This window comes from Lampetra planeri, chromosome 56 (assembly GCF_965212315.1).
Source record: "Lampetra planeri chromosome 56, kcLamPlan1.2.h2, whole genome shotgun sequence".
Lineage (NCBI taxonomy): Eukaryota > Metazoa > Chordata > Hyperoartia > Petromyzontiformes > Petromyzontidae > Lampetra > Lampetra planeri.
Genome location: NC_136162.1, coordinates 1,120,354 through 1,143,562, shown reverse-complemented (window position 1 = coordinate 1,143,562; position 23,209 = coordinate 1,120,354). Strand labels below are relative to the sequence as shown.

General features: G+C 49.0%; 1 protein-coding gene across 2 annotated transcripts in view; it reads left to right on the top strand.

Moving 5' to 3' along the window:
- The window catches only part of TAF6 (TATA-box binding protein associated factor 6), a 40,860-nt gene that overhangs the window by 1,022 nt on the left and 16,629 nt on the right, over positions 1-23,209 (top strand). For both annotated transcript variants that reach the window (XM_078618107.1, XM_078618106.1), the window contains exons 2-8: positions 3,224-3,405; positions 5,713-5,799; positions 7,121-7,274; positions 9,117-9,173; positions 11,829-11,951; positions 16,398-16,540; positions 20,982-21,059. In XM_078618107.1, coding sequence (XP_078474233.1) covers positions 3,250-3,405; positions 5,713-5,799; positions 7,121-7,274; positions 9,117-9,173; positions 11,829-11,951; positions 16,398-16,540; positions 20,982-21,059 — 798 coding nt within the window. In that variant the 5' untranslated portion in view covers positions 3,224-3,249. The remainder of the gene's footprint in view (positions 1-3,223; positions 3,406-5,712; positions 5,800-7,120; positions 7,275-9,116; positions 9,174-11,828; positions 11,952-16,397; positions 16,541-20,981; positions 21,060-23,209) is intronic.

Here is a 23,209-nt window from a genome sequence, read left to right as displayed (position 1 = left end):
CGCATTGGGAGCATTCATCATTATTTTGTGTTTTTTGGGAAAACTTTTGCTGTATTTCCAGGATTTTTTGTCTGTTGGGTTGTAGTCGCTTTAAGATGTTTCTTGTTCATGTTTTTGTTTTGGTTGCACCCGAGTCAAGAGCCGCATTTCTCACAGGGTTATAATAAGTAAAATGAAACTAAATGGTAAAATAAATCAATTGAATTATCACGGGCAGATTGCCTGTGGTGTGCGTCCACTACACATTGGGTCAATTGTGTTGTTTACACTTTCCTCTCTGTCCTGTAGTGCCACATCATAGTACGTATATTGTATAGTAGTGTAGTGTATAGTTGTGTATAGTAGTATAGTGTTTAGTGGTGTAGTGTATAGTGTTGTAATATATAGTAGTGTTTAGTGGTGTAGTGTATAATAGTGTAGTGTTTAGTGGTGTAGTGTATAGTGTAGTGTATAGTAGTGTAGTGTATAGCATAGTGTATAGTTACGTATCATAGTGTATAGTTGTGTATAGTGTAGTGTATAGTGTAGTGTATAATAGTGTAGTGTATAATTGTGTATAGTAGTGTAGTGTATAGTGTTGAAGTATATAGTAGTGTTTAGTGGTGTAGAGTATAGCGTAGTGTATAGTAGTGTATAGTGTAGTGTATAGTAGTGGATGGTGTAGTGTATCATCACGATGCATGGGCAGATAGCCCCGTAGGTGTCCATTGCATCTTTCGTCATTTCTTGCCTCCACTGTCCTCTGTCTTGTAGTGCCAGCATGCTCAAGTAGTGCCACATCATAGTGTATCGTATAGTATATAGCCAAGTGTATAGTGGTGTAGTGTATATTGTAGTGTATAGTGTAGTACATCATCACCACGATCCGTGGGCAGATAGCCCCCGAGGTGTCAACTACAGGTTTCGTTTATTGTTCCCACTTTCCTCTGGCTCGTTGTGCCAATATTGCTCAAGTAGTAGCCACATCTTTCTGGCACCGTCGTCGTTGTCAACCCATTCTCTGTCAGCAGGTCTTCCTCTATACGCTTTGGTTCTTTCGGTAAAGTCACGTAGGTAGAAAATAAATAACTACCTACGTGACTTTACCGAAAGAACCAAAGAGTATGGATTCCTGCAGTCACGAAACATTCAAATCAAGGTTTTCCTCTCTTTCCCGGTTCCTTCAATTGTTTGCAAACCACACACTTTATATTTTCCTGTTGTTGTCCATCCTAACTCAATGTGTCTAAACAGTGCCGGGTACCTTTTCATCACTGCCTGCATCATCATCATCATCTACAGGTCGTCTTCTTCGATGGTTCAACCATTCTCATCTACGTTGGGGCATTCTTTGGGTCCAGCTTAGATGCAGCAGCAGTATCCTTCTGTAGGAGTGCCATTGTTACAGAAGGACACTGCTGCTTTGAGTGGCCATGCCTTATCTCTGTCGGTCTCTTTTTATTACACGCTTTCTTCTAACTCACTCTGTCTGTTGTTGTCGTATCCTCAAATCTTGTAACTCACTTTTAACCCACTTCCCAATGTGGTATCGACTGCAAACTTGGTATACTTATGTCATACTGATGACAAAACTATATTTTATCATAAAAAAAACATGAAAAATATTAAATTTTACTATCTTTTTACACGCTTTCTTTTAACTCAATATGTCTGTTGTTGTCGTTGTTGTATTGTCAAATCTTGTATGCATTTGTTAAATGTATTTGTCATCATGGGACCTCCTTTGCCAGTACCAAAATCTACTAATAGGGTTTTTCCCCTTTTTTCTGGCAACAAAACTGACACCTTTTTCAAGGAATCATGTTTACATTAACCACAATACTTGCAGTCAAATGCAAACAAAAACAATACTCTGATAATGTATGCATTGTCTTTGAAACTGATTGGTCCACACCAGAGACAGCTTTCTTTAGAGCCTAGCCTCATATGGTGTTCGACCAGATGACGCCAAGAGGCGCGCCTTTTGGCGTCATCTGGTCCAACCCATGTGAGACTAGGCTCTAAGGAAAGCTGTCTCGGGTGTGGACCAATCAACTTCAAGGACAGTGCACATTATCAGAGTTATGTTCTTTTGTTTGTATTATGACTGCAGGTATTGCGGTCTATGCAAACATGACTCCTTGTAAAAAGGTGTCAGTTTTGTTGCCAGATAGAAGGGTAAAAAACCAATTATCTTAACTCTGTTACTTATGATTGCAAGTTGTTGCGAGTCAGTGACTGCTTTAGTGTTAAAATATGGTGCTGTATTTTTAGGATAGTGTGTTTATAATATCATTTTATGTAGATATCCACATCTATTTAATATTTTTCTTCTGCAGTTTTTATTGAAAATGCAATATTTAATATCTCAAAAACCTGATGTGATAGACAAAAACTGATGCCAGATTTGGAATCGGCACCCTAAAAAAATTACCTTAAAACCGTTGGAATACCTTATGCCAGAAAAAGTGTGTTGACCAGTGTTATTCTAGATGAGGGCTTTTTTGGGAATTCTGTAAAAGAAAACTCAATATTTCAAGAGCCCCAATTCGTGTCCTTAATAGATAACATCACGAAGCAGTCCTAAAAGAGCCGCATGCAGCTCCAGAGCTGCCGGTTGCCAACTCCTTGTTCTAGATACACTGTCTGTTCCACTTGTGTATGACAGACATGTCTTCATTGCACACAAAGTGCTTACGACAAATGAACCACAATGCTTTGCTGATTTCGTCAAGGCGCATGAACCATCGCATGAACTGCGGTCATCCTCGCAGCGTCGGACTTTGGCTTCGCGCGCTTTTACAGATGCGCGTCTGCCGCCGTCTGGAACACTCGTCCTTCTGATATTAGGAAGCCAGATTCAGAATCTTCATTTGTACTGGAGGAATCCGATGAGTTATAAAGCTCTTTATAACTCATCACAGATGTCCGGTAGGGTGAGTCAGATAGCCACTGGAGCTACGCACTTTAAAATCTAAATTGAAAACTAATTTCTTCAGACTCTTAGTTCTTTCGATAAAGTCACGTAGGTAAAAAATTAAATTTAAATTAATAAAAATGAAACAATAAAAATCACGACGTTTCTTCAGTTCCGTTTATTGTCCTTCCCCCGCACCTCCGGTTGGCAACGTACGGTGCGAAAAAAGTTCAACATACATCCTTACCTCCCCATTTCCCTGTACCCCCTGCCCCCCCTATCTCCCTGTAACCCTTGCCACCCCCCCCCCACACCGTCGTCGCGTAGCGCGGCTGTGCCTGGCACGAGGGGCGATGGCGGAGGAGAAGAAGTCGCGCGTGAGCGGCACGCTGCTGCCCGTTGAGTCGGTGAAGCTCATCGGCGAGTCCGTGGGACTCGCGCAGATGTCGGAGGATGCGTGTCAGCTGCTCGCAGAGGAGGTTGGCTTCCGACTCAAGGAGCTGTCGCAGGTGAGGGGGCCAGACGTTCGCTCTTTAATCCCCTTTAATCCCCTTTCCGAGATGTCTGTCAGCAACTGGCAGGGTAGGTGTCCCATTCACCGCCAAATCTCGGAAGGTGCAAGTGGCTCGGTTAATTTTATTTGGGGAGGCGTAGCGCCGTTGTTTTTAAAGACGTTGTTACTCGCCGCAGAGAACTGTTGCGACACGACCGCCACTACTCTATGAGAGCTGGCGCCGCACTTTGCCACACGCCCTCCCGCACGGCCTTCTGGGAGTCTCGGTACGTCTTCTAACCTGAAGATGTGCCGATGGAGTTGTTTTATCATTAGACCCTCCTTTGCGAGTACCAAAATATAATAATAGGAAAAAACCTAAGAGTATAATAATAGGGGTTTTTCACTTTTTTTTCATGCCTTTTGGCGTCCTCTGGTCTAGCACCAATTGAGACGAGGCTCAAAAGAAAGCCGTCTCTGGTGTGGACCAATCAGTTTCAAGGACAATGCGTATATTATCAGAGTGTGTTATTTTGTTTGCATTTTGACCACAAGCATTGTGGTTAATGCACACACGATTCCTTGTGTTATGGTGCAAACTACGACGGGGAGGCAGGTGAGTTGTAGGGGGCTCACGCCAAGTTTATTTGGGGCTTATGCCTAACAAGGGACGCCCTAGACTATACTCCTCAGGGGACAGAGTCCTGGGGATGCTACCACCCCGGCTATCTGGCAGAGGTCGCAACCGGGTACCCGATACCCGGCTACCCGTACCCAGTCGGGTACGGGTACGGATATCCGTTTGTGACCCTGGTGTGGCCGGGTACGGGTACAGGTGGGCCGTGAGTCACTGGTGAGTAACCGTTTTTCACTCATTTCGGGTAGCGTACGGGTACGGGTAAGGAACGGGAACCCATACCTGACCGGGTACGGGTACCCATTTGCGACCCTGATGCGGCCGGGTTCGGGTAGGCCGTGAGTCACCGGTGAGTAACCGTTTGTCACTCATTTCGGGTAGGGTACGGGTAGGGAACGGGTACCCGTACCTGGCCGGGTACGGATACCCATTTGCGACCCTGGTGCGGCCGGGTACGGGTAAGGAATCAAAACCCGTTTGCGACCTCTGCTTTCTGGGCTCTCCTCCCTGCAACGGCCGAGGGCGAACCGCACTTCGGCCGGTCGGGTGAGTAGCCACCCTTAGCCTCGTGTCAGAGCTACGCTACCCCGGGTCCCAACCTACAACCTCTCCCGTTCCCGGCTCCCACAACGACCCCCCTTACGTCACGTGCTTCCCCCTAAATACCCCCCTGGGACATGACGTTACCGTCCCTCAGGGTCTCCCCGCGACGTCACTCACTGCTCCTCTACACTTGTAAAAAGGTTTCAGTTTTGTTGCCAGAAAAAAAGGGGAAAAACCCTTATTATTATTATTGGAGTTATTTTATTTTGGTGTTCTCACGATTCCGGAACGGAATGACGTACACGTACATCATCAGAATGGAAAAGGGTTAATTAGTTTAGAATAAAAATAAAAATAAAAAGAATTTTTTTTATTTTTTACCAGGTAAATAGCTCTTTTTCAGAAGCAACCTGGCCACAAATGATCGTCCAATTTAGTGGCTTATCATCGGGCATGCGACTAACACGGTTGGCTACGTGCAAAATAATTTCAACATACATCCGTGTGGAAACTTATAGTAGCCAGATACTTTAAACGCACATTGATTCCAAATGTGGAAGGAAAATACCGGAGGACACGGAGAAAAATCCACGCAACCATGCGGAGAGAGACATCCGAACTCCAGATATACAGTAGGCGTCAGAGTCAGGACTGAACCCACGACCTCCTGCATACCAGGCGAGGTAGTTAACATCTCGCGGCTGCAGCAGGAGTGTTGATGGTTATGTTGTACCATTGGAACCTCCTTTGCCAGTAGCTTACCCCGAGCTCTCATACTCTGATGGTGCATTGTCTTTAAGTTGTGCGCCTTTTGGCGTCATCTGGTCCAACAACATGTGAGACTAGGCTCGAAGAAAAGCTGTCTCGGGTGTGGACCAATCAGTTTCAAGGACAGTGCATATTATCAATGTTGAGTTTTTTGTTTACATTCCGACCGCAGGTATTGTGGTCAATGCAAACATGACTCCTTGTAAAAAAGGTATCAGTTTTGTTGCCAGATAAAAGGGTAAAAAAACAATTATAGGTTATGTTGTAATTGATAGTGATGAGAATGTTGACGTTGCTTTTGGTGTTGATCATGCTGATGCCGATTACTCCCTTGCAGTATTTGCTATTGTTGATGTCGATGTTGGTGATGTGCAGGAGGCGGCCAAATTCATGCGCCATGGCAAGCGGAAAAAACTGAGCACATCCGACCTCGACCACGCCCTGAAGATACGCAACATTGAGGTAGGTGTGTGTGTTTGTCCCTGCCCGTGTGTCTGTGTAGCGGTTGGCGCGCTGTGCTACGAACATGGCGATCTGACTTCGACTCCAGCTCACGGCCAATATCGGTGACGATTATCTGAACCGCTCCTGGGCCTCCCCTAGGTCGACTCGGCCTCAAATGACTACCTGGTGCAGAGCGTAAAGACATCGCCACTGAGGAGACAAAGGCGGCTGGGTGTGGTGCTGGCCACCCGCCACCTCATGTGCTGTGCCGGCCTTCATAGGTGCTCCCTAATAGCACTTGCCTCGACAGTTTAATAAGGCTATACGGGGGATCTTTGTTTTTGTGCCTGCGTGAGCGGTAGTGCAGCGGTTAGCGCACTGCGCGATAAATCCGGTGACCCGAGTTTGTTTCCCGCTCACGGCCAACACTAGTGACGATTATCTGAACCGGTCCTAGGCCTCCCCTAGGACAACTCCGCCTCAAATCAGTTCCTGGTGCGATGTGTAAACATCGCCACTAGGGAGACAAAGGTGGCAGCTGGACGTGGTGCTGGCCACTCACCCCCTCGTGTGCCTTGCTCGCCTTCATAGTTGCTACTCGCTAACAGCACTTGCCCCGAGAGGTTGGTGATGCTATACGGGTGATTTTTGTCTTGTGTCTGTGTGCACCTGCTTGTGTGTAGGTGCTTATCGATGTTAGTTTACGTGAGCCTGCCTTTTCGCGTGTTTATGCTCGTGTGAGGTGGTGCATCTGCAATTCATCTCAGTCAACCCATGGCATCTGGGTCTGTCCCATGACCTCCTGCCAGCGAGCGTTCGACACTTCACGTGGCCTTAAAGTGCACATAGCCTGGCACAAGCGTCGTGGTGACGTCACTGCAACCTAATGGCGCATGGCGGTTGTTGTATAAGCCAGCACTACGAACCTGGCGACTTAGTTTCGATTCCCGCTCACGGACAACACCAGTGACGATTATATCTGAACTGGTATAGTTTAGTAACTGGTGAAAAAATATAGATTGGTGTTTGTGTGCTCACCTGCCTGCGCACATGCGTGTGTTTGCGTGTGCCAGCATGTGCTTGTGTGTGTGTGTGTTCGTGCTGCCCTTCATAGGTGCTACTCGCTAACGATTCTAGCCCCAACAGTTTGTTACGGCTATACGGGGGATCTTTGTGTTAATCGTCGTGTGTGTGTGCGTGTGTGCGTGTGTGCGTGTGTGCGTGTGTGTGTGTGTGTGTGCGTGTGTGCGTGTGTATGTGTGTGTGTCTGTGTGTGTGCGTGTGTATGTGTGTGTGTGTGTGCGTGTGTATGTGTGCGTGTGCGTGTTCGCGTGTTCAGCCCCTGTACGGGTTCCAGTCGGCCGAGTTCATCCCGTTCCGCTACGCGAGTGGAGGAGGGCGGGAGCTGTTCTTCTACGAGGAGCAGGAAGTGAACCTGAGCGACATGATCAACACGCCGCTCCCGCGCGTGCCACTCGACATCAGCCTCAAGGGTGGGCAGGGGAGCCCCCCCCCACACACGCACACCCCCCCCCCCCGCCCCAAACAAAAGACAAAGATCACCCGTGTAGCCTTAACAGACTGTTGAGGCAAGTGCTGTTAGCGAGCAGCACCTATGAAGGCCGGCACGGCACACGAGGGGGGTGGGTGGCCAACACCACGCCCGGCCACCTTTGTCTCCCCGGTGGCGATGTTTACACCGCACCAGGTACTCATTTGAGGCTGAATCGACCTAGCGGAGGCCCAGGACGTCACTTGGTGTCAGTGATAATCGTCACGTGAGAGCGGAGCACGTGGATTGGAGGAAGTTTGCGGGTTAATGGCATCGTTGAGAGTGTTTAAGGGATGTGAGTGGGCTTGGGTAGGTAGACATCAGGGCCACTAGCGGCGATGCCAGGCGGCTGGGACGAACGACTCGGCGGCAGCTGAGGTTGATGGAACTCGTCGGGATAAGACGTCCCACCCGGAAGATGGAGCGACGACATCGGCCCGTGTGCGGAGTGCTAAGGGGAATATTCACGTCATGGCCACTGGTGTTTGTGGCCATGAGCGGGAATCAAACTCGGGTCCAGAAGATAAAGACCCCCCATATAGCCTTTAACTGACTTGGGGCAAGTGCTGTTAGCGAGCACCTATAAAGGCTGGCACGGCACACGAGGGGGTGGGTGGCCAACACAACCCCCGACCGCCTTTGTCTACCCCAGTGGCTATGTTAGCACATTGCACCGGGTACTCATTTGAGGCTGAGTCGACCTAGAGGAGGCCCAGGACCGATTCAGATAATTGTCACTGGTGTTGGCCCTAAGCTCCCCTCCACACACACACACGCCGCACGCGCACTGCACAAAGTGTTTTGTCGTGAAGGTCATCGGCACGTTCATAACGAGTGGTGGGAGCGGTGTTACGGCTCTCTGTACGCGCTCGACGAAGGATGTCATCGCCACCGCGACCGTCACCGCTGTGAAGTAAATAAAATAATATTCAGGGTTTACCTTGGCTCCTCCCACCCTCAACCAGTATATATACAAGGACTGTTTTCTTGGAATTTCTCTCACTTGATACAGCTATCGTGCTGTGACGGTTCCATTTGAAGACGGAAGCTTGTGTTGCCTCCGAAACGTCGTGATTTTTATTTTATTTTTTATTTGACTTTTATTAATTTAAATTTTTTACCTACCTTACTTTACCGAAAAAACCTAAGAATATGAATCCTTGCAGTCACGAAAGCTTCAAATCTAGACTTTCACGATCACTAACGGAATCACTGCCATCTGTTGGCTCACGGGAATCTTTTTCTTTTCGTGCGACACTTGCTTTTGCCTCCTCTTGAGGTGGCAAAAACAGTGTTGCAGTACAGTTACTAAAGAACAGCCACTACACTTGGACACAAAATAAAAACAATGCTTTACGCACACACACGTGGTCACAACGCTTTAGTAAACGGTAAACGCTCGCACGGATGTTGACTATACGAGTGAGGCACGCCGACTGAGACCGAGCATGGGAGACCATTACCCACAATGCGCAGCGAGAGAAAGAGAGAAGCACCATTGGCTCAGTTGTGATCACGTGACGCTCGGCAGACAAAGCGTATACTGTACGTACTACAGTAGTATACTGTACATACTACAGTGGTATACTGTACGTACTACAGTGGTATACTGTACGCACTGCTCGTATTGCAAGGCCTCGCTCGTTTATCAAATTAATATTTATTAAAAAATTTAGCTCGTCTTGCAAAACACTAGCAGACCAAGTTACTCGCAATCCAAGGTTTCACTGTAGTTTCAACTTGACTCCGATGGTGTGTTGTGATGTGTTGTGATGTGTTGCAGCTCACTGGCTGAGCATAGAGGGTGTTCAGCCGTCCATTCCTGAGAACCCGCCTCCCAGTGAGTATTTACACCACAAAAAACACACACAGACAAAGATCCCCCGTATAGCCTTTAACTGACTTGGGGCAAGTGCTGTTAGCGAGCACCTATAAAAGCCGGCATGGCACACGAGGGGGTGGGTGGCCAGTATCATGCCGGATCACCTTTGTATCCCTAGTGGCGATGTTCAGAACACACCGTGCCAGACATTTAAGGTTGAATCGACTTCGGGGGGAGACACAGGATCGGTTCAAATTCTCGTCACGGTTATTGGTTGCGAGTGGGACTCGGACTCTGGTCACTGGGTTCGTAGTGCAGTGCGCTGTCTGCTACACGAGCACTCCCCACGTGTATCGAGGCCATGACGTGGTACTCTTTGGGTTTTTGGGTAAAGTCACGCAGGTGAATAATGCAAGTAAATTAAATCACGACGTTTCAGGGGAAACACAAGCGCCCTACTTCAGGTGGGGACAACGTAGCGAAAGCATTAAAACACTTTTCAAGAAAGAAACGAATGTAGACATTTTATTCTTGATTTTAGAACTTTCGTGACTGCAGGAATTATTATTTGTTTCTTTCGGTTAAGTCACGTCTAAAGATAAAATAATAAATTAAATTAAATAATAGAATATGATGATGATGATTGCTTGTGTTGCAATCGAAACGTCGTATTCTATTATTTAATTAAATTTATTATTTTATCTTTAGACGTGACTTAACCGAAAGAAACAAATAATAATTTTATTCTTGGTTCTTTCGGTAAAGTCACGTAGAAGGGAAATAATAAAATAATAAAAATAAAACAATAATGATCCATTAGGACGCTGTCTATCCGACAGCTCTGTTCTTCGCCTGAGGACGGCTGCTTGCGTTGTGGCCGAAACGTCGTGAGAATTATTTTATTATGTTTTATTTTTATTATTTTATTACTTCCCTTCTACGTGACTTTACCGAAAGAACCAAGAATATCATATTAAACTTTAAAAAAGGTAAATTAAATTATTCAATTAAACTATTTAACTGAACTATCTGAAAATGTTGTTTTATTTTTATTATTTTATTATTTCCCTTCCACGTGACTTTACCGAAAGAACCAAGACTATGAATCCGTGCAGTCACGAAAGCTTTAAATCGTAATGTGACATTTTAACGATGACAAGAATAAATAATAATAAGATACCCTTTTTACAAAGACGGTTGTTGAGTATTCTCTAAGTTCAATGCAGAGAAGCAGTGGGGCCGATTAGGGTACAGTGTACAGCAGTACATTACTGTACGTACTGTACTACTGCCATGCTGAAGAGATAACGGCGCAAGGCCCGTATCAAGAGACCCGTCTCCCAGGAGGCTGTTACCAACACGGCATGTCCAGTGTGCCCCAGGAGTGTTTCGGGCTCAGATTGACCTTTTCAGCCACCTGCGCTTTCACCGAACCCCAGACTCCTCATCCCAATGAAGTGTGCCGTGGTTATTGTCAACCTTTGAAGGTGCATTTGAAAAATGTTGGTACTCCTACTGATGCTCCTGCTGTTGTGGAGTGACTCATGCAGCCAGCTATGGCTACAGGGTATTAGGTACATGTTGTTTATGTCGTTTATTGTGAAAATTCGGTTACAGTTCCTATGATCACTGTTACATTGCTTTTATGGATTTATTTTGGTGATTTCGAAAGTTTTTTTGGTTTGGCCATGTTTTGTTTGTTGTAGTACGGAGTTAGAATGATGGCCTTAATCTAAGTTGTCTTGTGGTTGTTGTTGTTGTTTGACTTGCATCCCACTGGGATTTTTGCACACAGTGTTGGTGTACGGTGCTTTTTTTCTGGAAGACTTTTCAGTTTTTTCCTGGATTTTTCTGTTTGGCACTAAGTCACATCGTCACTTTAAGATGTTTTCTTTGTTGCGGTTGCACCCGATTTAAGAGCCGAATGGCTCGCAGGGCTATACCAAATAAATGAAACTGAAAAACTGAAACTTTGATGGACGAACGGACTGGATGTACAGACTTCCCCTGGCACCACCACCACTCGGCAGCGTCCCGAATCTCCTGTAAAAAACAAACGGACCTACGATAAGCGCACGGGGAAGATGCCGGATGGCTGCCGGAATGTTTCCGGATACGTTGAAGGAAGATTCGTATTGCAGCCTATGACAGACGCCGGTTAATAGGGACATTCCGGATGGTAAAATGCCGGATCGCAGAGCTTTGGCAGTATGTTTGTATTATTGAAGCAGCTTCATGTGCCATTCGACCTGTGTTCCCACAGTCAAGGTGTTTACTTGAGTAATTTTTAGTGGACACAGTCCGGGGGTCACTCATTCTGACCATTGTCAACACTGGAACCTATGGGATTGAATTTGGAGGCTCAATGTGGCTTCAGGCTGGGGCGGTCCTGCACAAATACCATATTTCGATTTAAAGCTTTCGTGACTGCAGGGATTCATCTTCTTGGTTCTTTCGGTAAAGTCACGTAGAAGGGAAGTAATACAATAATAAAAATAAAACATAATATAATTATATTATTTTATTATGTTTTATTTTTATTATTTTATTACTTCCCTTCTACGTGACTTTACCGAAAGAACCAAGAAGATAAATGCCATATTCCCGACTAACTTTGCATCCCTCATCACGCCCACCCCACCCCACCCCCCTCCCACCACCCACCACCCCCAGCGCCAAAGGAGCAGCAGAAGAAGGAGGCGACGGAGCCCATGAGGATCATGAAGCCCGGACAGAGCGACGGGAACCTCAAGCCTGGACACAAGGCCTCCACGAGCGGGACCTCCGACGGCAAGGGTGTGTTAGCGTGTGTGTGTGGGTGTGTGAGTGTGTGTGAGCACGCGTGTGTGTGTGTGTGTGAGTGTGTGAGTGTGTGTGGGTGTGTGAGCATGCGTGTGTGTGTGTGAGTGTGTGTGCGAGCACGCGTGTGTGTGTGTGAGTGTGTGTGTGTGCATGCCGGGTCCAAGCAAGAACATCTGCTGGACTACATGTCCTTGACACCAGGACCTACCGTGGAGCTGATCTGCCCTCTGACCATCGACTAGTCATCTGTAAGATGCGCCTGCCATTCTTCCACTCCGGTGGTGGGTGTACACCCAGGATCCCATTCCAACCAAAAGTGGCCTGGTCTAAGTTAGCTGATGAAAGTTGCAAGCGAGAATTTCATCATCGCTTGCAGCTGGGGTTGGCATCGTCCCCCACTCCACCTGATGTCGAGGGTAAATGGGCGAGGTTTAAGACTGTGACTCATGCAGCTGCAATGGCTGCTTTGGGTGCGCGGTCCAGACCTCCCCGGGAACCCTGGCTGACGGAGGAGGTGTTCAGGTTAATTGAGAAAAAGCGACAGGCCCACTCTCATCGCCTACAGCATCCCACGTCAGAGAATGAGGAGGTTTACCGCAGTCTTCGCTCGGAGGTTCGGAGAGCCGTGAGGCGCTGCAAGGATGGGTGGTGGTCGCGGGTTGCTGAGGAGATGGAGTCTGCCTCAGTAGCCCGCGATCACAAATCACTATTTAACTCCATCAAAAAAGTAACCTGCAGCGCCACACCTATTACCATCATTAGAGGAAAAAACGGTGATCCAATCTGCGACCCCCAGGAACAGGTTTGCAGATTTGCTGAGCATTTCTGTGAGGTCCTGGGGGAGGGAAAATCTCTCAGCCAGGAAAACATCATGGCACAAAGTGGGGATAACCCTGCTGAGGCTGCGGTGCCTCAAATATTGGAAGAGGTCACCCCCTGTGAGTGGCTGGCTGAGGTACCAGCTGTTGAGGAAGTACTGAGGGCGATTCGGAGTCTGAGACCAGGGAAGGCACCGGGCAGAGATGATCTCCCAAGCGAAATGCTGAGGGAGGGTGGCGTTTGTGCACAGACTGCCCTATATGACATCATAACAACAGTCTGGACCACTGGACGGGTTCCGCAGGACTGGAAGGATGCCCTGGTGGTCCCCCTCTTTAAGAAGGGGGACCGTACCGACTGTAACAACTACAGGGGCATCTCACTCCTCAGTGTGCCGGGTAAGGTCCTGGCAAGGATTATTCAACATCGCCTTGCTAGGCACGCTGAGGAGAGGCTTGCGGAGCCCCAATGCGGTTTCAGGAAAGGGCGGTCCTGCACAGATGCCATATTTTCTGTCCGTCTGCTACAGCAGAGGTGTAGGGAATTCCAAAAAGACCTACATCTCTGCTTTATTGACCTGGTCAAGGCCTATGATACCATCAGTAGGACTGGGCTCTGGGTTGTTCTTCGTGCTTTCGGAGTCCCTGACCCTCTGCTCACGATCATTAAGGACCTTCATGATGGTGAGCGGGCCCGGGTAAAACTACGTGGCCGGGAGTCGGAGCCTTTCCCTGTACACCTTGGGGTGCGACAGGGATGTCCTCTGGCTCCCACATTATTTAACATCTATTTCGACTGCGTAGTTCGTGAAGCCTTCAATAGCTGTACCGGGGGAATTACCATTTGGTACAGATATAATGGGAGGCTGATCGACGCCCGGGTGCGATCAAGGGATGGCTCCCTATTGGTCAACCACGTTATGTATGCCGATGATTTGGTAATAGCTGCTCATTCAGAAGAGGAGTTGGAGACGCTGCTGCTGAGACTGGAGCGTGCCACTAAGAGGTGGGGCCTTACCATCAGCCCCACCAAAACTAAGCACCTGCCTGGGTATTTTGTACCATCGGGCACTCCACCCCCACAACTCCCAATCGGTGATGGGGCAGTTGTGGAGAGAGTGGAGAGTTTCCCATACCTGGGCAGTGTGCTTATGACCGGCTCCAGTTTATCAGCAGAGGTCTCACTCCGAATCAGTCGAGCGGCAATATCTTTTCATCGGTTGCGTAACGCTGTGTGGAAGCTACCTGGTCTGTCGCTCCGCACGAAGCTTCAGGTCTTCTCGGCCACGGTCATTCCCTCCCTTCTCTACGCTTGCGAAACGTGGACCCCCCTAGTGGAGCATCTTCGCCGGTTGGAAACATTTAGGCTGGCCTGCCTACGATCCATCCTGGGTTTAACCAGGCTGGATTGTGTGAGGAGCTCACAAATCCTTGAAAGATCTGGACAAAGTTCCATCAGTGAGCTCCTCCGGCAGGCAAGGCTGCGTTGGCTGGGTCATGTAGCCCGCATGCCCAGCCACCGCATGCCTAAACAGCTTTTGTTCGGCCGGATCGAGGGGGCTAAACGGGCGCGGCACGGGCTAGAGAAGAGATGGAGTGATGTGGTACAGGAGGACGTGGAGCTGAGTGGACTTGCCGATGACTGGTACCAGCGGTGTCAAGATCGGCCTCAGTGGAGGAGGCTCGTGAAGGACGCTACTGGGCAGTTGGAGGCAGTCGCCCTCCAACAACAACGGAGGGCGGAGGAGCGACGCTCACAACAACGAGCGGAGCGCCGGGTGGCTAAAGCACAGCAAGTTGGCACAGTAGGGGGCACAGGTGGTGGATCAGCCAGTCATCTCGGTCATCTCGGTCAGTCGACCCGTGGCACCTGCTGGGTCTGCCCCGTGACCTCCTGCCAGCGGGCGTTCGACACTTCACGTGGCCTCAGGGTGCACATGGCCTGGCACAAGCGTCGTGGTGACGTCACCGCCACTTAGTGGCGAATGGCGGTTGTTGTTGTTGTTGTGTGTGTGAGCACGCGTGTGTGTGTTAGAGTGTGTGTGTGTGAGCACGCGTGTGTGTGTGTGTGGGTGTGTAAGCACGCGTGTGTGTGTGTGTGAGCACGCGTGTGTGTGTATGAGTGTGGCGTGTGTGGGTGTGTGAGCACGTGTGTGTGTGTGTGAGCACGCGTGTGTGTGTGAGCACGCGTGTGTGTGTGAGCACGCGTGTGTGTGTGAGCACGCGTGTGTGTGTGAGCACGCGTGTGTGTGTGAGCACGCGTGTGTGTGTGTGTGTGAGCACGCGTGTGTGTGCGCGAGCATGCGCGTGTGTGCGTGTGTGTGAGTCTGTGTGCGTGTGTGTGCAGGCGGTAGTGTAGCGGTTAGCGCGCTGCGCTACGAACCCGGCGACACGGGTTCGATTCCCGCTCACGGCCAACATCAGTGACGATTATCTGAACCGGTCCTGGGCCTCCCCTAGGTCGACTCGGCCTCAAATGAGTACCTGGTGCGGTGTGTAAACATCGCCACTGGGGAGACAAAGGCGGTCGGGCGTGGTGCTGGCCACCCACCCCCTCGTGCGCCGTTCCGGCCTTCATAGGTGCTCGCTAACAGCACTTGCCCCTACAGTCTGTTAAGGCTATATGGGGGATCTTTATCTTTGTGTGCGGGCGCGTGTGGGGGGAGTCGGTCATCTCAGTCAGTCGACCCGTGGCACCTGCTGGGTCTGCCCCGTGACCTCCTGCCAGCGGGCGTTCGATACTTCACGTGGCCTCAAGGTGCACATGGCCTGGCACAGGCGTCGTGGTGACGTCACCGCCACTTAGTGGCGAATGGCGGTTGTTGTTGTTGTTTGGGGGAGTGGTAGTGCAGCGGTTAGCGCACTGCGCTACGAACCCGGCGACTGGAGTAAGAATCCTGCTCACGGCCCACATTGGTGATGATTATTTGCACCAGTTCTAGGTCGACTCAGCCTCGAATGAGTACCTGGTGTGGTTTAAAAAGAATGGGCACTAGGGATTTTTAGGAAATCTAGGTTGACAAAGGCGGCCGGGCGTGGTGCTTGCCACCCACCCCCTCGTGTGCCGTGCCGGCCTTCATAGGTGCTCGCTAACAGCACTTGCCCCATAAAGTCTCTTGAGGCTATACAGGGGTTCTTTGTCTTGGTGGGAGCATTTTGGTTGGGGTCAGCACGCCGCTCTACAAATCCCGGCGGCCCGAGTTCGATTCCCACTCACACCCTCAGTCCCACGAACACCAGGCCTCTCCCACCCACTCCCTCGCCACGTCTGTCCGCACTTTCGATGAGCCCGCACTTCCGAATCGCACGGTTTGGCTATGTACGGCGCGAAAGAACTTCAGTCTGGAACGATATCCCTCTGCACATTCGCAGCATCACCTCAATCGCCTCCTTCAAGAGAGACTTAAAAACTCACCTCTACAACCACGTGCTTTCGAGCGACTCTGAGCTTGGCTCCGCGCCTCTGAGTTGCGGCCACTACGTCTGCAAATTTGTGCGCTTTATAAATTGAACTATTATTATTATTAGAGTACAAACGTCCATACGTCCATGCCCTCTCTCCCTCCGTCTCCCACGCGCCCGCACTGCCCCTCTGCCCCGTCTCCCGCCGCGTCTCGCGCAGGCAAGGACAAGAGGAAGGTGCCTGCGGAGGGCGCCGCCGTGCGCGTGAAGGCGCGCGCCACGCACGAGCTCTCCGTGGAGCAGCAGCTCTACTACAAGGAGATCACGGAGGCCTGCGTCGGCTCCTGCGAGTCCAAGCGAGCGGTGACGCGCGCAGCCGGATAGCCACACCACCGGATAGCCACACTGCCGGATATCCACACCAATGGATTTCCACACCACCGGATATCCACACCACCGGATATCCACACCAATGGATATCCACACCACCGGATATCCACACCAATGGATATCCACACCACCGGATATCCACACCACCGGATATCCACACCACCGGATAGCCACACCGCCGGATATCCACACCAATGGATATCCACACCACCGGATATCCACACCAATGGATATCCACACCACCGGATATCCACACCAATGGATATCCACACCGCCGGATATCCACACCACCGGATATCCACACCAATGGATATCCACACCAATGGATATCCACACCACCGGATATCCACGCAGCCGGATAGCCACACCGCCGGATTGCCACACCACCGGATATCCACACCAATGGATATCCACACCAATGGATATCCACACCAATGGATATCCACACCACCGGATATCCACACCAATGGATATCCACACCACCGGATATCCACACCAATGGATATCCACACCGCCGGATATCCACGCAGCCGGATTGCCACATAGCCGGATGATAGCCACGCAGCCGGATGATAGCCACATAAGGAGAACTTCTGGTCACAAACGCTTCTGACCACGACCAAATCGGGTTACGACCAAAAAATTCACAAATTTTTGGAATCTGGTCACGAACACAAACTCGGGTGGCGATCAAACACGGCCGCGGCCGATTTCCCCTTCTGCGCCATTTTCTTTTGTAAGTGCCAAATTTCCTGTTGTTTGTTTACAAACAACACAAAGCGTAACAGTTATATATATATATAACTTTTGTTATATTGAATTCCTAGTAAGATATTAATTTTGTGAGTGTAGTCATACCCCTCCCCCCTCATTCAAGCCGTAATTTAGAGAGCGAAAGCGCCGAGTACGTAAATCGCTAACATAAGAACCCGTTAATTTCTTCTCGCATCATTCATTCGATGATGCGGTGAAGTAAACGTTCACACGATATTATGGTGAATGCTTCCAAAAACAATATTGTACCCAAATATTACTGTTAACTTACTTTCAATAGAAACATGAATTGCTCATGTGAATATTCTCTCTCTCTCTCAGAATCGACCGACTGATGTAGCAGACGAAACAATCATCTTGTTGAACGATTCTAAACCTTGACGCGGCAAATGTTCGTTTTCTCTGTTGTTCAAGGTTGTCTCAGTGTTATTCAATGTTTTTACATTTAGTTTACTATTGCACTGTGAATTCTATGGCATAATTAACTATTGTTGTGCTTAAAAATCTTTAAAAAACAATATTTATATTCAGTTCGTAGGAGTCTGGAACGGATTAATCGTATTTACGGACAATCCAATGGGGAAATTAGGTTGGAGTCACGACCAAATGGGGTTGCGACCAAAGTTATGGAACGAATTATGGTCGTGACCAGAGGTTCTACTGTAGTTGGATAGTAGGAGAGCTTCACCATTCTTGCCCGATGAAGCTGATTGTAATTACCAGCGAAACGTCGTGCTACTCAAATTTTAAAATGCTGTTGATTCTCTCTTCAACACACCGGTGGGCTAAAGAAGTGAATTATTTTGTCCTTTGAAAAACGTGACAGTTTTTTACTGTTTGGCCGTGTCGGGTGGTGGAGGGTTACGACACATTTATAAATAACGCGATCTCACCCAAAAACCTATATTATGAATAGTTGTATAGCCACACAGCCTGATAACCACGTCACCGGATATCCACACAGCCAGATATCCACACAGCCGGTTATCTTGTACACGTGGCAGTTTGATTGGATTGGATGCGTTTGGTGGTTTGTGTTGACGTTGCATCGTTACGTGTGGCCTAACCTCAGGAGATCGATCATGAACCATAACTTTGTGCTGTGAACCAAAAAACGAATCCATGTCGATATTCCTTGGTTCTTTCGGTAAAGTCACGTAGATAAAAAAAAACACTACGTAAGTTGCTGAGGAGATGGAATCTGCCTCAATGCCATCGCAAATGTAACTTGCAACGCCACACCTATCTCCATCATTAGGGGAAAGAAGGGTGATCCAACCTCTGACACCCAGGAACAGATTTGCAGATTTGCTGAGCAATTCTGTGAGGTCTTGGAGGGGGGGGGGAGGGGAAATCCCTCAGCCTGGAAAACATCATGGGGTCAAGTGGGGATGACCCTGCTGAGGCTGGGGTGCCTCAAATATTGGAAGAAGTCTATTCTGTGGGTCTTTCGGTGACGTCACCTAGATAGGTTAAAATAAAATAACAAAAAAGCCACGACGTTTCGATCGCAACACAAGCGGTCGTCATCTTTGAACCTATCTGCGTCACGAAAGCTTTAAGTCAAGATTGGAAGAAGGAGTTACTGCCTGTGTGTGGCTGGCTGAGGTGCCATCTGTTGAGGAAGTACTGAAGTTGAGATCAGGAAAGGCACTGGGCAGGGATGATCTCTCAAGTGAAATGCTAAGGGAGGGTAGCGTTTGTGCACAGACTGCCCTACATGATATCATAGCAACAGTCTGGACCACTGGATGGGTTCTGCAAGATTGGAAGGATGCCCTGGTGGTCTCCCTCTTTAAGAAGGGGGACCGCACAGACTGCCACAACAACTACAGGGGCATCTCATTCCTCAGTGTGCCGGGAAAGGTCCTGGCAAGGATTATTCAACATCGCCTTGCTAGGCACGCTGAGGAGAGGCTTGCGGAGCCCCAATGCGGTTTCAGGAAAGGGCGGTCCTGCACAGATGCCATATTTTCTGTAAGTCTGCTACAGCAGAGGTGTAGGGAATTCCAACAAGACCTACATCTCTGCTTTGTTGACCTGGTCAAGGCCTATGATACCATCAGTAGACCTAGGCTCTGGGTTCTTCGTGCTTTCGGAGTCCCTGACTCTGCTCACAATCATTAAGGACCTTCATGATGGTGAGTGGGCCCGGACAAAACTACGTCACCGGGAGTCTGAGCCATTCCCTCTTCATCTTGGGGTGCGACAGGGATGTCCTCTGGCTCCCACATGATTTAACATCTGTTTCGACCACGTAGTTAGTGAAGCCTTCCATGGCTGTACCGGAGGAATTTCCATCTGGTACAGATACAATGGGAGGCTGATCGATACCCGGGTGCAGTCAACAGACGGCTCCCTATTAGTCAACCATGTTATGTATGCCGATGATTTGGTTATTGCTGCTCACTCAGAGGAGGAGTTGGAGGCGCTGCTACTGAACGTGGAGGGTGCCACTACAAGGTGGGGCCTTACCATCACGCCCACCAAAACTAAGCACCTGCCTGGGTATTTTGTACCATCGGACACTCCACCCCCACCACTCCCAATTTATAATGGGGCGGTTGTGGAGAGAGTGGAGAGTTTCACACACCTGGGCAGTGTGCTCATGACTGGCTCCAGTTTGACAGCAGAGGTCTCACTCCGAAACAGTCGAGCGGCATTATCTTTTCATCGGTTGCATAGCGCTGTGTGGAAGCTACCTGGTCTGTCGCTCCACATGAAGCTTCAGGTCTTCTCAGCCAGTCATTCCCTCCCTTCTTGACGCTTGCGAACCGTGGACCCCCCTAATGGAACATCTTCACCGGTTAGAAACATTTAGGCTGGCCTGCCTACAATCCATCCTGGGTTTAACCAGGCTGGATTGTGTGAGGAGCTCACAAATCCTTGAAAGATCTGGACAAAGTTCCATCGGTGACCTCCTCCGGCAGGCAAATCTGCTTTGACTGGGTCATGTAGCCCGCATGCCCAGTTACCTCATGCCTAAACAGCTTTTGTTTGGCCGGATAGAGGGGGCTAAATTGGCGCTGCACGGGCTAGAGAAGAGATGGAGTGATGTGGTACAAGAGGACGTGGAGCTGAGTGGACTTGCCGATGACTGGTACCAGCGGTGTCAAGATCGGGCTCTGTAGAGGAAGCTCGTGAAGGACGCTACTGGGCAGTTGGAGGCAGTCGCCCTCCAACAACAACGGAGGGCGGAGGAGCGACGCTCACAACAATGAGCGGAGCGCCGGGTGGCTAAAGCACAGCAAGTCAGCACAGTAGGGGGCACAGGTGGTGCATCAGCCAGTCATCTCAGTCAGTCGACCCGTGGCACCTGGGTCTGCCCCGTGACGGTCTTCTAGCAGGCTTTCGACACTTCACATGGCCTCAACGTGCACATAGCCTGGCACAGACACCGTGGTGATGTCACCGCCCCTTAGTGGCGAATGGCGGTTGCTGTTCTTGTCATGTGTGTGTGCCTCAAATGAGTACCTGGTGCGGTGTGTAGTAAACATCGCCACTGGGGATACAAAGGCGTGGTGCTGGCCACCCACCCCCTCGTGTGCCGTGTCAGCCTTCATAGGTGCTCTGTAACAACACTTGTCCCAACATACTGTTAAGGCTACACGGTGGATCTTTGTCTTTGTGCGTGTTACAGGAAGCACTGCAGAGCATCGCTAGCGACCCGGGGCTGTACCAGATGCTGCCACGGTTCAGCACCTTCATCTCTGAGGGAGTGAGTTCAATTCTAGATTCGAAGCTTTCGTGACTGCAAGGATTCATACTCTTGGATTTTTTCGGTAAAGTCACGTAGGTAAAAAATAAAATGAAAAGTTAATAAAAGTAATAATGGAAATAAAGTAAAATTATAAATGACGACGTTTCGGAGGCAACACAAGTCTCCGTCATCAGGTGGGACCGTCACAGCTAATTTACTGTTTCAAGTGAGGAAAAATTCCAAAAGACCAGCCCTTAAACACTTGATGCAGTAATTTTAGCTGTGACGGTCCCACCTGATGACGGAGACTTGTGTTGCCTCCGAAATATCGTCATTTATTATTTCATTTTATTTCCATTATTACTTTTATTAACTTTTAATTTTATTTTTTTACCTACGTGACTTTACCGAAAAAACCTAAGAGTAGGAGTGAGTTCACTCGGCTTCGCCATGCAGTAGCCTTGGCTGCTCCGGGCCGGAACCCAGGATCACCATTGTCTCTGACACTACCATTGTCTCTGACACTTCCATTGTCTCTGACACTACCATTGTCTCTGACACTACCATTGTCTCTGGCACTACCATTGTCTCTGGCACTACCATTGTCTGTGGCACTACCATTGTCTCTGACACTACCATTGTCTCTGACACTACCATTGTCTCTGACACTACCATTGTCTCTGACACTACCATTGTCTCTGACACTACCATTGTCTCTGGCACTACCATTGTCTCTGGCACTACCATTGTCTCTGGCACTACCATTGTCTCTGACACTACCATTGTCTCTGACACTACCATTGTCTCTGACACTACCATTGTCTCTGACACTACCATTGTCTCTGGCACTACCATTGTCTCTGGCACTACCATTGTCTCTGACACCACCATTGTCTCTGACACTACCGTTGTCTCTGGCACTACCATTGTCTCTGGCACTACCATTGTCTCTGGCACTACCATTGTCTCTGGCACTACCATTGTCTCTGACACTACCATTGTCTCTGACACTACCATTGTCTCTGACACTACCATTGTCTCTGACACTACCATTGTCTCTGGCACTACCGTTGTCTCTGACACTACCGTTGTCTCTGACACTACCATTGTCTCTGACACTACAATTGTCTCTGACACTACCATTGTCTCTGACACTTCCGTTGTCTCTGACACTACCATTGTCTCTGACACTACCATTGTCTCTGACACTACCATTGTCTCTGACACTACCATTGTCTCTGGCACTACCATTGTCTCTGGCACTACCATTGTCTCTGACACTACCATTGTCTCTGACACTACCATTGTCTCTGGCACTACCATTGTCTCTGACACTGCCATTGTCTCTGACACTGCCATTGTCTCTGACACTACCATTGTCTCTGACACTACCGTTGTCTCTGTCACTACCATTGTCTCTGACACTACCATTGTCTCTGGCACTACCATTGTCTCTGACACTACCATTGTCTCTGACACTACCATTGTCTCTGGCACTACCATTGTCTCTGGCACTACCATTGTCTCTGACACTACCATTGTCTCTGACACTACCGTTGTCTCTGGCACTACCATTATCTCTGGCACTACCATTGTCTCTGACACTACCATTGTCTCTGACACTACCATTGTCTCTGACACTACAATTGTCTCTGACACTACCATTGTCTCTGACACTTCCGTTGTCTCTGACACTACCATTGTCTCTGACACTACCATTGTCTCTGACACTACCATTGTCTCTGACACTACCATTGTCTCTGACACTACCATTGTCTCTGGCACTACCATTGTCTCTGGCACTACCATTGTCTCTGACACTACCATTGTCTCTGACACTACCATTGTCTCTGGCACTACCATTGTCTCTGACACTGCCATTGTCTCTGACACTACCATTGTCTCTGACACTACCATTGTCTCTGACACTACCGTTGTCTCTGTCACTACCATTGTCTCTGACACTACCATTGTCTCTGGCACTACCATTGTCTCTGACACTACCATTGTCTCTGACACTACCATTGTCTCTGGCACTACCATTGTCTCTGGCACTACCATTGTCTCTGACACTACCATTGTCTCTGACACTACCGTTGTCTCTGGCACTACCATTATCTCTGGCACTACCATTGTCTCTGGCACTACCATTGTCTCTGACACTACCA